Source organism: Pistacia vera, unplaced genomic scaffold (assembly GCF_008641045.1).
Source record: "Pistacia vera cultivar Batoury unplaced genomic scaffold, PisVer_v2 Contig752, whole genome shotgun sequence".
Lineage (NCBI taxonomy): Eukaryota > Viridiplantae > Streptophyta > Magnoliopsida > Sapindales > Anacardiaceae > Pistacia > Pistacia vera.
Window position 1 is genome coordinate 181,868 of NW_022196615.1, and position 13,436 is coordinate 195,303.

Consider the following 13,436-nt stretch of genomic DNA (forward strand, 5'->3'; position numbering starts at 1 on the left):
AAAAAAAAAGTATAAAACATCTATGAAATTTTGTCTAAAATCATAAGTTATGAAACAAAATTAATATCGATGATTTATCCATTAAATAAAATTTGAAGTTAAATAACAAATATTTGATGAGCATGTCCAAATCATTTTCATTTATACGGAGATCCAAACAGTTGTAACATAAAATTTGAGCTCGGCCCATGTAATAAAAGACCGAGCCCAAAATATCTAGGCCCAAACAGAAACCCCTGATTTAAACCCACATAAGACATAAGTACACGTGAAACAATCATGGACTGAGTAAATAAATCAAACGGTCCAGAGAGTCGCGTCAGGGTAAAGCTACCTAAGAAGTGAGATATAGCGGAGGAGAGATCTCCTGCAACACGTTACAGAAATTACACCGACTTTGACCAAAAATTTAAAAAAGTATAACAATTTAGGGATTATTAAGAGTGGAGATCTTTGTATAGGGTGCAGCCGAACGTAGGAGATTGTATCTAGAAACAATTAGGGTGTCCTTAAACCTCATATATAAACCCCCTTAGAGACGAGTCCCCCAACCCCTAACTCTCGCTTCTCAATCAAATTCAAAATCAAAACTCAAAGGAAACTACATGGTAATTTTTTTTTTTAAATTCATTATTTTTATTTGTTTAATTGTCGATGTGATTGGATCTGTAATTGCGGATGTGTTAATGGTCTTCTGTTTGTTTGTGATTTGTGTTTCAGGCTCTACCAAATCAGCAGACCGTTGATTATCCAAGCTTCAAGCTTGTTATCGTCGGCGATGGTGGAACTGGTACGAATACGATTTGATTGCTTTGGTTTTTTTATTTATTTATTATTATTTAGAAGTGAGCGGTGTATTTCATCAAGTAACTCTGAAGTTGGTGAATCATTTTTTTTATATTGGGTGTTAGGGTTTTGGTCGTTTTGTGGTTTTTGTTGGGAGCACTGGCTTGTTGTATATTTGGTGGATTAGGAGCTGGTTTTGTGAACTTCTTAATTACTTCAGGCTATTTCTTGTTTTGGTTGAAATGCAATTATTAGTGTTTTCATTTTTGGTGCTAAGTGATAGTCTTTGGTTTGGCTTGAATTAGGAATGAGTTGGTGGCTCTTTTTTTTTTTTTTTTTTTTTTTTTAATGTGTAATATATATATTTCTAACTATATATGTGTGCAGGAAAGACAACCTTTGTGAAAAGGCATCTCACTGGGGAGTTTGAGAAGAAATACGAGCGTAAGTTTTAATTTTGATTGGTATTGTTTGTTTGGTTGGAATCTTATTTGCAAATCTGACTGCTTTTTAATGATCAATCTCAGCAACCATTGGTGTTGAAGTTCATCCCTTGGACTTCTTTACTAACTGTGGAAAAATTCGGTTCTACTGCTGGGATACTGCTGGGCAAGAGAAGTTTGGTGGCCTTAGAGATGGTTATTAGTAAGTCATTTTATTGGCAAATTTTATGTGCTTGGTCTCTTGCACTATAAATGGTTATTAGCAATATGTGAGTTCTTTTATTGTGAAAGTTTACGAGTTCCTATTCTTACAATGTGCTAAGTATTTTGTTGATTGTGCAGCATCCATGGCCAATGTGCTATCATCATGTTTGATGTTACTGCCCGGTTGACATATAAAAATGTTCCAACATGGCATCGTGATCTCTGCAGGTTCAAATCTAAAACCTTATTTTGTTCCTCTACTTTTGTAATGTAGCGTGATTATTTTCATTCTATATCCAATCCTTTTCTGTTGCTTTTTTCAGGGTGTGCGAAAACATCCCAATTGTTCTTTGTGGGAACAAGGTCGATGTGAAGAACAGGCAGGTGAAAGCAAAGCAGGTTACTTTCCACAGGAAGAAGAATCTGCAATACTATGAGATCTCAGCAAAGAGCAATTATAACTTTGAGAAGCCTTTCTTGTACCTTGCTAGAAAACTTGCTGGGTAAATATACAAATATTTTCCAATATAGAAGCTTGTCTTTATTATCTTTAGGGAATGGATGTAGATCTAAATCTTGTTTTACTTGTAGGGATCCTAATTTGCATTTTGTGGAGTCTCCTGCTCTGGCTCCTCCAGAGGTGCAGATTGATTTGGCTGCTCAGCAACAGTAAGTACTCTTTAATCTTAAAGCGATTTTGATCACTTTCTTCCACCTACAAACACAAGAACAGTATACTGTATGTCTCACTGAGTTCTCTTATTTATCACATAATGGTTTTATTTATTTTCAGGCATGAGGCTGAGCTTGCTGCTGCTGCTAGTCAACCTCTCCCAGATGACGACGACGATGCATTTGAGTAAAAAAAAAAAGGAAAAATGATGGGCTGTGTGATTGTTGGAGTGAAAGGCTCAAAATATATAGATTGTTCGAGGAACTTCTGTGTCTTTTGACAAGAGTTTTGGATTGAATTATTCCTGGCGTATTGTTAGTGTGTTTTTAGTTATTGCCTATTTATGTCTCTATTATTTGCCTTATGGGTTTGGTGCGTTTTGCACTGTGTTACTTGTCAGGGAGCCATCCAATTTTCTGTAGGATGTTTAAATGTTGCTCCATTTTCCCATCCTAATCTATCATTGTTATTATTGTGTTGATGGTCGAAGATTCTGTCTCCTGACCATATATGCACTTTTAAGTGCTTTTGTTTTTGGCGGCAACCATCTCTTAATGATACGCGGTGATTAGAGATGTGAGGATGTGTTTCGAGGAGGTTGGCAGTGAATTTGACATTGTTTAGTGTTATTGTGAATTGGTGTGAAGGGTAACTGAACTCTTCGTGGATAATCCAGCTAATTCTGCACCTAAACGGTCACTATGGTTGACGATAATTGGGTAACCAATGTCAAATTATTTTACAGTAATGGTTTTATTATGTAAAATAATAAAATTATTTTACAGTAATAAGGCAAAAAGTAACGTTACGTTTACATCAACTATTATGTTATATGTAATGACTATTTTAGGAATAATTATTTTATTATAATATTAAAAATTTAAAAAAAAAATCTGTGTAGACGTGATATATGTTACATTATATATAATGAAAATAGTATAATAAATAGTGTAAATGCAAAATAGTCTCATGATGCATTAATACTAATATTAGATATTAATCTCTTCCTAGAAATTGTATAAACTTAATAATATCATTAAAGACAAATTTCAAATAAATTAAAATGGAAGATGTAATTTATCAAATTATTATTTTATTCAAAACATAACATCACGCGCTTTAATCACATGAGCGTTTATACTGGAGTAATAGTAAGGAACTGTCAGGTTCTTTCCTCAAAACTTTGACCTTTTCATTAAAATCCAACGGAACTTTTGAATCTGTAGATTAAATCCCAGCAGTTCACCCTTAATCCCGGAGTTATGAGCCTGCAGAAAGGGTAGCAAAATTAAAATTGAATTACATTCTTAATCACAGCCATGTTTTGATAATCCAGTTGACCTTCATGTAGTTTTGATCATTCTTCCTGGAGTCCAAAATCCTCATTTCTCACAGCCATGTTGCAAACCCTATTCTGATCAACCAGAAATTCCTCAAAAGTTGGAAGTTGTCAATTTACCCCGCTGACATGAGGGTTTGCATTTTACATCAAATTGAAAGAAATACCCAAATATACATCCTGCCGGGAGACTTTGGTTGAAATCATGTATCATATCTACAAAACGTTAAGAGAAAATACCAAATTGAGCTATTCTTCAATTTTAACATATAGAAATTTGCTTTACATCTTCTCCATAAGGTGATGAGTGTTATACTTACATATGTTAATCCGCTCCTCCATAAAAACCAAGCAAAATTCAATATGTTAAAATTGAGAGCAACAATTTGAAGTCAAGTAAAAGATGTAAAGCAATTTTAGAAGACAATTACAATCCAAAATGGAAGTAAATGCCAACATCATGTGAACCGAAGAAAAGGGATAAAGAAAATCTTTAACTCCATTCTGAATGGATCAGGATGTCTCATGGCGGGGCAGTTTGTTTATTTTTGCCAAGACAAGCAACAAATCAAAATCTGTATCAAGTTGTTGAATGAAACAAAATTAAATATGATCTACAGATCCAAAAGAGTATGATAAATTGTTTGTGATGAGTAAAACACTCATCAATTCTAACTTACAACTCAAAATGAAGAACAATATTCAAACCCATTCACAGAACAAAATGCAATCATTAGAGTGATTGAGTAAAATAACATGTTGTGATTCAAATGAAGTCACACCTCATTTTTATGATGAAAAGCTTGATCCGAAGTTCCTGCTTGCCTTAACTTTCCTAATTGCAGTTTGGTTTTGAAAGAATCACAGAAAATTAATATGTCAATACAACATTCTTAATTAATGTATGGTACAGCTTTCTATTATGTGCATTCATTAAAAGGAAAAACTCAATAGGTATTAAGAATATACCTTACACCTACCTTTCTGCTACACTGACAAAGGGTGGGGGTCACCTCCCATGCTCCCTGGCACTGCTTGAGAAAGATCTTACTTATGAAAAAAACAAAATATATTCACAATGAAATTGAAATAGAAGGAGAAGCACAATAAGTGCACTTCTTAAATTCAAGCCTGGGTTAAGAAAGGATATATTTAAGTCATAATACAGTTACTGTTTTGGATGGCTTAGGATGTAAGTCTAGAAATCTGGTAATATTTTTTACTCAGAACAGATAAACACATGCATTAAGCAAATAATAAATGAGTGAGAGAACATAGTCAGCTAGCCAAGATGTCAGGATGCACATTTTCAATCTAAAATCAAATCAGAACCTTCCATCTCAAGATTCTGCTTTTACTTTCTTTGGATCAGGATGAGTTCAAAGTTCCACCAGGACACCACACCTGAAATGAACTTCATCATCAAACAACAGAAGATGATGAAACCAGTATGCAGTGGCTTGTCATCAATTGTCTTATTCGTAGAGCATTCAATGCTGATATTGTCCCATTAATTAAGCCAGGACAAAGTGGTAAACCCCAGCCCCATCTTTAGACCTGTGGAAGCAAGGCACACATGCCTCCAACCCTGGCCCTGGAAAATGCAGGGGATCATCAATAACATATACAAAAAGACACTTCCAATGCTATCAAAAGCTATTGAGAAAGTCCGGCCATTTGAATTGAATCCAACAAGATATTTAAACCAAAATAAAAGAGGATGGTTTCCTAAAATGAGCAATAACAACATTTAACTTCACTTCACTATGAGGGGGGAATGAAAATAGAGGGAGCAGGAATAAAAATATCATTCGACATAAGATATAATAAAGATCAATATTAAGATCTCATAATCCACAGACACCTGGCAAACAACTAAAGTGCTTTCAAGTGTTACAAATGTTCTGGTTAATCACCTTGTCTTGCAACGATTTTGTTTATGTATGTAGATAAATGAGGTATATGTACACTATTTATGAGTCACCCTAGTATACAGAGCATCATATTCAAATGCATTTTCTTTACAGATCAAACAATCGGAAGTCACTACAAATTATTCCAACAATCTGCCAACATCTGGTCAACCCCTCACGCATCAACAGGTAACAAAAGGATACATGTTAAACCACAGAAAAAATCATCTCTTTAGCAGCTGCAAATTAATTCAGGGCTATTTTGTCATTTGACCTTCTAATCATTGCAATTTCACAATCTATATTTGGAATTAAAATGCAACATCTCACAGAAAATAAATAAGGAAATAAACAGAACTCCATAATGAGCTAGAGATATCCATTTTTATTGAGTTTTGGTACACAATTTTTTCAAGTTACAGATTTTTGCTGTCTAGACCATAGTGGATTCAGAACAAATTTGACAAAGCTAAAAATGCATTCACACTGCTTCTTACAATATTGTGAGGCCACCATAACCAAGTAAAGAAGAATGCTGTTAGAGAGGCTAAAAGAAAAATCACTAGACTTACTATTCACTATGATGTAAGCTTGTTCCAGCAGATATTAAATTCCTTAGCTCCATCAAATGTTCATCATTTGAAATGTGAAGTGTAATACGTAGATTTGTCAATAATGCTTCTTGTTCCCAACTTAAGGGTCCAGAAGCATACAATGCCTCTAGAGTGCAACGATAAGCATGCAACTCTAAACTATGGATTCTTGCAGCTACATCATCAATTACAGGATGGGGGGATTTTTCTTCCTCATCTCCACGACCAGAAAAACTTTCAGCATCACTACTAAGGGTATCTGCATCCTCACAATAACCTGCTAAAATACGACTAGACAACTTACTGGTACTGTTACTGTTACTAATAACACTACAACTACCAACAGAGCATAAATCACTATCAGAATCGTTAGCATCTGAGCCCCTTCCCTGAGAACAATCAAAAACACAAATTGGTTTTCCCATCTCTATTTCATGATAGGCAGTTGTTTGATTGTTAGGGGAAGTATGCATGTATGTTTCACCCAGATTTTCTCGTGGGTAAGCAACAGCATCTACCTTGTTTTGTAGGGAGGATGGATTTCCTGAAATCACTCTTTCGAGCTCACCCTCTTTCTCAATTGCTCTCAATTTCTGAATGTTTCCAGTCCATGCTTCAGCATAAGAGGATACAAAAGGGTAGGCTCTTTTCAATGTTCTAGCTGAGACAACATGTGACTCCTGAATATCAGTGGTGTTCTTGATACCAGAACAATCACATCCAGCATGCACTTCTAAATCTGCATCAGCTCGCACCAATGGGAAGTTTCTCTTCTTTCGAAAATTTATCATTGAAGCTATATTTGATTGTGCTTCAGAATCTCCTGAACCCTGTGAACAATATAGCCAATAGATGGTTAGAGAAAAATTGCAGGCAACCAAGAGAAATTGAGTGGTATGTATTCATGAAGCATTAATATGTTTGCACATAGAGAAAAGAGACCAAAAGAGGACAGAAGATAAGATAGAGGTCCAAAACGAACAAACAAAACTCAACTAGTTAAAACTTTGCAACAAAAACTGTAGCACATGCATCTATATTAAAGGCAAAAACAGAAGAACACATAAACCACAAAATCATTTTATCAGTAGTTCACAGCCAACTAATCATATAGAATCAAAAAGAGAAGGAAGATTCTCAACTAGATCTGCAACTCAACAGAAAATATCATAAGGGAAAAATGAGACAGATAAGAACCAAAAAGAAATCCCTAAAAACATTCAGAAAATTTTACCAAACACTGAAAATAAATGTATTAACAAGGAAAGAAAGAAAGAGGATGAAAATAATTGCTAAGAACAAAATCTAAGAAATTTACCTTCCCAATCACAATCCATTCACCATCTTGCCATGATTGACGAACCCTGATATTAACTTTGTAAGCTTGGAATTCCTTCGAAGATCCAAGTAGCCTAACCAGATAGCACTCTGCACTCAAAACCTTCAGAATCGAAGCAATTTTCCAGGAAAAATAATCAAAAACCTCCACGACATCTCCAGTCACCAAATTTCCCTTACAGTTCACAGGTGGAGGACAAGGTCTAATTGCCTTTCTTGACACCCTCTCCTTGACTGTTTCGTTTGTCCTGCCCAGAAAATGAACATATCTAACAGTGTAATTGTGTCCATTGCCCGAGATAATATCTGCTGGCCGCCATGCACCAGAAGGCACTTCACTTTTGCTAAATACCTCAATCTTACTTCCCTTCTTGAATCTCATGATGGCTCACAATATCTGCAACAAAAGACATATAACTATCACAATCCATAAATATTCTTGGAAAAATTTAATCCTTCAAGACTCCAATTATCTCACTATTAACTTTTAGAAGATAAACATTTTCCAAAAACGTTTACCAAGAGTTCCCATGAAAAAAGTGAAATCCAGAAAGAGAAAGAACTTAAACATTAATTCCATGTACTCAGAGAAATAAACACTAGTTATTGGATCAAGTAATCACTGATTCTGAATAACTGTTGGTTATGTCTCTGACTCTCAAACATAGTTATCTCTACAGTAAAATAGACTTTTGCTAAAACGGTGATCTTCTCATAAAAGCAAACACATAATACTGAGAAAATTTTCAATCCTTAATAACAATTTCTCTATCAAATGATCTAAATAGAGTTCCAAAAATTAATCAGTTAAATAACATATTAAAACCAAAATCTTCTGTTAGAATAATTAAAAAAAAAAAAAAAAAAAGAACATAATAATAATAAAAAAATATATGAATGTATCTTTAAAATTAAAACAACTAAAATTACACAAACAATCAAAGGTTAGTCTATATGCACAAAATTAAATGTAATAAAAATAAAAATAAAAAAACACTGCAAGTAAAAATTTATGAAGCACGAGATAAAATAACTGTCCTCAGAAACAACAACAAAAAAAAAAAAAAAAATCGCTTAAAATTTTACAGAATTAGAATTGCAGTAATCAAAACCCTAATTATTATCATAAACTGACCTATTTCCGATGATCGACCGGAGGTCAATTGAAGATATAATAGCTTAAGAATTCCTAAGTACCTGTCTTCGTGAGAGATCTTTTGTGTTTTGTGTTTTAGGGTTTGTGAATTTTGAAGAACAAAATACAAAAATTATTTATTTTTCAGATGAGTTTTAATTTTATAATAGTTTTTTAATACGTGGGATTTAAGTTTAATCTCAACCATAAAAGGGTTGGGTGCGTAGTGCGCACCCTCAGATCAGTCACATCCAATTTATCCACTCGCACATTGGAGCGTGCAAAACAACTTGATTAAAACATAATTAATATGGTAAATTTAATTAAAAATTACACATCTTTTAATTTTTATTTTTTTAACTAAAGTGTTAGCCATATGACACATCAACTCCTCTAAAGAGACGAGCACAGCAAAACAATCGACCGCCACGGTTCCTATCTCTTCGAGAGAAACTAGCATAGTAAAATAATTCATCGTTACGACTTTCCATTAACCTGAGATTGTGCGTTTATTTATAATATCTTCTATTTGTCATAACCATCTGGATTACTTACGGATGGATACTTATTTCATTCTTAAATATGGATTTATTTTTATAATGCCTTCAAAATTAATTTAAAAGGGTTTTTATATTTGACCTGAATAAGGAATATCCTCTTTTGGTTGAAATATTTAATGTAGATATACAGATAATATTCCAACTCTTGTATCATATATTCATATTACATGGCTTATAATTGAACAGAATATCTTTGAATTATAGAGATTTGTGAATGGTCAAATTATATTCAATAAACTTCACCCTGTTACGCTAAGCATTGTGCCAACTGCCAAGTACTGTCTGTTTCTTACCTTTTAGGCTGTTATTGTTTTTATCAGTTGTCATAAACAAAGCTGCCGGCAAAAGGGTCTGAGCTGAGAGATTCTATATTTTGAAATAAACCCAAATGCTTAGAGAATTTATTCTTTGTAAACTAAAATAAGCTAAGTGATTTCCTTATTTCAGGCCTCCTCAACCTTCTCAACATCAAAAACATTGTTATTACTTATTTCACACGCTTCAGGGATGAACCTTCAGCATTCTGAAAAGAGGTCACCCAATATTCAAGCAAGTATGTTGCATGAGCATCAGGGCTTTGATAAATGCAAAACGCTGCTAGTAACATTACCTTCTCATAACAAGAATACAAGGAGGAAATAAATTAGTTTCTAAAGATCACATAAAAGGTAAATGTTAAGCATGCTGATGTCCTTGGTCAATACTTTCATTACAAAAATCCTGAATTTAAATTACATTGAGGAGACTTTGTTGTCCAGCTTGAAATGTTGTTGCTCCTCCTATGGTCTTTAGCATTCCATGTATTGTAACAAATATTCCACATAGCAAATCAGCTATAGAATATCATCAACTTTACCAGCATAAAATAACATGCTTTGTCACATAGTGCCGTAATAATATGCCGTAATTGCTTAAATAGTAAAGCAAACGTTATCAAAATTCAAAAGTGCATACTAGATGAGTACTAGGGAATCTTTTACAATTCTGCTTTATGATTCAGAGAGAGATAGGAACTCAACCTGGTAAATAAACAGGAAAAGAAATTGTTAGAAAGTTTCCAACAAAGTCATGACTTTGAATTGAAAAAAATACCATAAGATAGTGACAAACACATTGTACCTTACATCAGAGTAGTAGAAGGATTTTCCAACAAGGAATAGTATTTTATGACCATGTTAGGAACTATAAAGGCATTGCCTTTCTGAAGCCCAAGCAACGTTAGCAAGTATCCGCTCCACTCAAAACAGACCAGTTGTGAAGTGAGTAAACAAGAATGATGCCCACATTAGCTTTTGACACAACATTTCTATGCAGTTTGTGCACATTATCCTTGGTTCAGCCATATCACTGAGCTCTAACGTTTTCTTCAAGGCCTGCAGCATAATTTGCCGTGGGATTAGAAATAACCATCCTCCACTCCTACTGAATCTACAATAAAGTTGACATCTTTTTGTTGCACTGTAGTGTTCCATACTAGACTCAGTCTGACCAACCTTTTGGAAGGGTCCTTTCATTAACGTTTTAGACCAGATCCTGCAGGCCATGACGTACTTCAGCTTTGAAGGACGATATAAAAGTTGGCAGGAATTTACAACAACAATTAACAACTGCTCATTCAGGCCACTAAAGCTCCAGGAACAGATTTTTCCCCTCTTACTTTTCCATTTACAAGAATATCATACGTAGTATCATCAGGTACAAGTCCTCTATCAAGCATTTCATTATGCAATCTAAAAGCCTCTTGCAAATTACCCTCCTTAAAATGTCCAGCAATCAATGTATTATAAATAAGAACATTAGGAGTTACACACTTTCTGTCCATCTCATCCAAAATCTTGCATGCATTCTCTAGCTGTCCTTTTCTACAAAGACCATTTATCAGAACACTAAATGCAATTAAATCCGGTACAATGCCCTTGGAAAGCATCTCTAAGTAAAGATCTGATGCAATGAGTAATTTACCCTCTTTTAACAATCCATCAATCAATGTGGTGTATGCTTGCAAATCACAGGGAATCCCCTCATTCGTCATTTTTTTATGCATATCAAGTGCCGCTTCCATGTTACTTATATTCCTGAAGCCACTAATCATGCTATTGTAAACTGCAGTATTAGGAGATAGCCCAACTTCAAGGAGTTCAGAGAAAAGTCTACATGCACTTTCCATGTCTTGTGTTTTGCCAAATCCATCAATGAGAACACTGTAAGAAATGACATCTGGTTCAAGACCTTTTTGCTTCATCTCATTCTGCATTTTCAATGCAAGATCCATACGCTTGTTTTTGCAAAACCCACAAATCAAGCTGGTGTAAGTAACAACATTAGGGGAAAGTCCATTGTCACACATCTCACTGTAAACTGCCTGAGCAGAATTGACATCACCCTCCTTGACAAACCCATCTATGATGCTATTGTAAGTCAAACGCATAGGGACAAAGCCCTCCTCAACAAAACTCCACAATTTGTCTCTGGCCTCGGATGAGCGACCAACTCTGCACAAACCATTGATAATTGTGTTGATCGTGTAGTCTGTTGGAGAAATTTTCTTAGCCACCATTTTGTCAAACATATCAAGGGCATGTTCAGCATCACCATTTTTAAAGTATCCGTCCATCAGAATAGAATAAGTGATAACATTTGGTTTTAAACCCATTTCAAGCATCTCCGAAAATATACTATATGCCTTATCCATATTTTCCACTCTGCAGTATGCAAGGATCATGTTGTTGTAAGAAACCACATTGGGTACTACACCATTAGACACCATCTTTTTCCACAAACAGCAAGCTTCACTTACCTTACCCTCTTTAGAGAGCCATGACAAGAAATTATTGTATGTAAAAACATTTGCAATACCACAATCAATTGCCTCATCAAACAGCTTAGATGCCTCTTCCAGAGATCGAGCTTCTAAAAATGCCCGTAACAATGAATTTACATTAAATACACTAGGCCTAATACCCATAGGTTTCATCTGGGTGTAAAGCTCGTAAGCCTTTTCCACATTCCTATTCTTACAACACCCATCAATCAAAACCGCAAATGTAAAGTTATTCGGACGAGGGCCATCTTGCATCATCTTGTCAAACAAATTCAAAGCACTACTCAAATCGCCTTTCTTGCAATATCCCTTGATCAGACTTGTTAAAACAACCAAATTCATCGGCCAGCCACAACTCACCATGTCATCCTTAAGCCTTAATGCTTCCATCATATTTCCCTGCTTCACACAAGCACCTATTATACCTGCATATGTACCCTCCGAAGGAACCAAATCCATATCTCTCATCTCCTTCAACAACTCACATGCCATTTTCAAATCAAGCTTCTTACATAAAGCCTTAATAACGATACTATATGCCGTTGCATCAAGTTCTATACCTCTAGCCTTCGCTTCTCTAAAGTACTTCTCAGCTTGCTCAGGCTTCTCTTCTCTTAAACAAGCGCACATCAATATGCTAACTGTTGCTCGATCACCGATCACACCTCTCAAAACCATCTTATTGTACAATTCTTTCGCTTCATCAATCAAATTTCTTTTAACCAATTCATTCAAAACTATGTTCACCGATCTAACCCGAGGAATTATATTACGCTCTATCATTTCGCGACAACTCTCTAAAGCGTCATTTATTTTATCAGCTTCAACATAACTACGCAACAAGTAATTGAAAAGCCTCGAATCTAAATCAAAATCGAACCTTTCCGCAGAATCGATCAAGTGGTCAAGCAGAGCGATCGATGGTGGTCCGGAAAAGCCCGAAACGAAATGATTGAGCGATTTACGAGCGTGCCCAGTCTCTGGGCTTTTCATCAGAATGTGAAGCAAAACACAGAATGAATCGAGGCTTTTGACAAAACGTCCCACCCGACTGAAATATTCCAAAGCTGAAATTGGGTCGTTTTTGTAGCTTATAAGAGTGTTAATCACATCGGTTGGTGTTAAATCTGTGGTCTCTAAAGTGGGTGAGGCATAATGAGGCTGTTTGGATTCTGAGAAAGTTGGGTTTTGGAGCGAAAGGGTGTCTGGGGTGATTTTCTCGGGAGAATCCAAGTTTGATTCAGGATTCCCGGAAAAGGGAGATTCAGATGAAATCGGTTTGTTGGGACATTCTGGTTGAGAGCATAAAGGCCTAGGGTACTTGAAAGAGCGAAGAATAAATGGAGGGATTGGTGAAGAAGTAAGTGAAGATCTCATAGTTATTTGATCGGAAGTTGGCGAATTGCAGACTAAAGTACTAAACCCGACTGGTTAAACCCTTTTGTTTTGAAATTAAAAGGGAAGAACTTCGGCGACATGGGCTGGGCTATGCCCGCATTTGGCCCAGGTTAATCAATTATTTCTTTTGCTTGAGGATCTTGCTAAAATAACACACCGTTATTTCTCTTCTTTTGACCCAGCAGAAAAGTCAGAAAGCCTTTTTCTAATCGTTTTCACGACGCTTTCCCACC

General features: G+C 35.3%; 3 protein-coding genes across 10 annotated transcripts; 1 reads left to right on the forward strand and 2 right to left on the reverse strand.

Moving 5' to 3' along the window:
- The first annotated feature begins 450 nt into the window (after positions 1-450).
- Positions 451-2,595, forward strand: LOC116115705 (GTP-binding nuclear protein Ran-3). Its single transcript, XM_031401828.1, has 8 exons — positions 451-608; positions 721-790; positions 1,174-1,230; positions 1,314-1,431; positions 1,572-1,661; positions 1,757-1,936; positions 2,025-2,102; positions 2,227-2,595. The coding sequence occupies exons 1-8, from the start codon at positions 606-608 to the stop codon at positions 2,294-2,296; spliced, it is 666 nt and encodes a 221-aa protein (XP_031257688.1). The 5' UTR covers positions 451-605; the 3' UTR covers positions 2,297-2,595.
- A 913-nt stretch (positions 2,596-3,508) lies between these two features.
- LOC116115704 lies at positions 3,509-8,567 on the reverse strand. 5 transcript variants are annotated; one of them, XR_004125710.1, is made up of 5 exons: positions 8,425-8,567; positions 7,270-7,686; positions 5,931-6,781; positions 4,778-5,039; positions 3,509-4,476 (listed from the first exon to the last, which is right to left on the reverse strand). XR_004125710.1 is itself a non-coding variant. In XM_031401826.1 (4 exons), coding segments are annotated over exons 2-4 (1,254 nt in total). In that variant the 5' UTR covers positions 7,672-7,686; positions 8,425-8,567; the 3' UTR covers positions 3,509-5,038. The 5 variants fall into 5 exon arrangements, 2 of the variants coding, with proteins under 2 accessions (XP_031257686.1, XP_031257687.1); XR_004125711.1 differs by having other exon boundaries at positions 3,509-3,661; positions 4,426-5,039; XR_004125709.1 differs by having other exon boundaries at positions 3,509-3,661; positions 3,766-5,039.
- An 894-nt stretch (positions 8,568-9,461) lies between these two features.
- On the reverse strand, positions 9,462-13,182 carry LOC116115758 (pentatricopeptide repeat-containing protein At3g54980, mitochondrial-like). 4 transcript variants are annotated; one of them, XM_031401888.1, is made up of 3 exons: positions 10,478-13,182; positions 10,104-10,357; positions 9,462-10,003 (listed from the first exon to the last, which is right to left on the reverse strand). In XM_031401888.1, the coding sequence occupies exon 1, from the start codon at positions 13,180-13,182 to the stop codon at positions 10,600-10,602; it is 2,583 nt and encodes an 860-aa protein (XP_031257748.1). In that variant the 3' UTR covers positions 9,462-10,003; positions 10,104-10,357; positions 10,478-10,599. The 4 variants fall into 4 exon arrangements, with proteins under 4 accessions (XP_031257748.1, XP_031257751.1, XP_031257750.1 ...); XM_031401891.1 differs by having other exon boundaries at positions 9,462-9,770; positions 9,950-10,003; positions 10,104-13,182; XM_031401890.1 differs by having other exon boundaries at positions 10,109-13,182.
- Positions 13,183-13,436: the final 254 nt, after the last annotated feature.

What these genes read in the sequence shown, in the direction of transcription:
- LOC116115704 (XM_031401826.1), bottom strand. Translation starts at nt 7,671, where the DNA reads ATGAGATTCAAGAAGGGAAGTAAGATTGAGGTATTTAGCAAAAGTGAA. An exon ending in AATGGATTGTGATTGGGAAG is followed by an intron (nt 6,782 to 7,269) that starts GTAAATTTCTTA and finishes TATTGTTCACAG; the next exon opens with GGTTCAGGAGATTCTGAAGC.
- LOC116115758 (XM_031401888.1), bottom strand. Translation starts at nt 13,182, where the DNA reads ATGAGATCTTCACTTACTTCTTCACCAATCCCTCCATTTATTCTTCGC.
- LOC116115705 (XM_031401828.1), top strand. An exon ending in GTTTGAGAAGAAATACGAGC is followed by an intron (nt 1,231 to 1,313) that starts GTAAGTTTTAAT and finishes GATCAATCTCAG; the next exon opens with CAACCATTGGTGTTGAAGTT. An exon ending in GATTTGGCTGCTCAGCAACA is followed by an intron (nt 2,103 to 2,226) that starts GTAAGTACTCTT and finishes ATTTATTTTCAG; the next exon opens with GCATGAGGCTGAGCTTGCTG.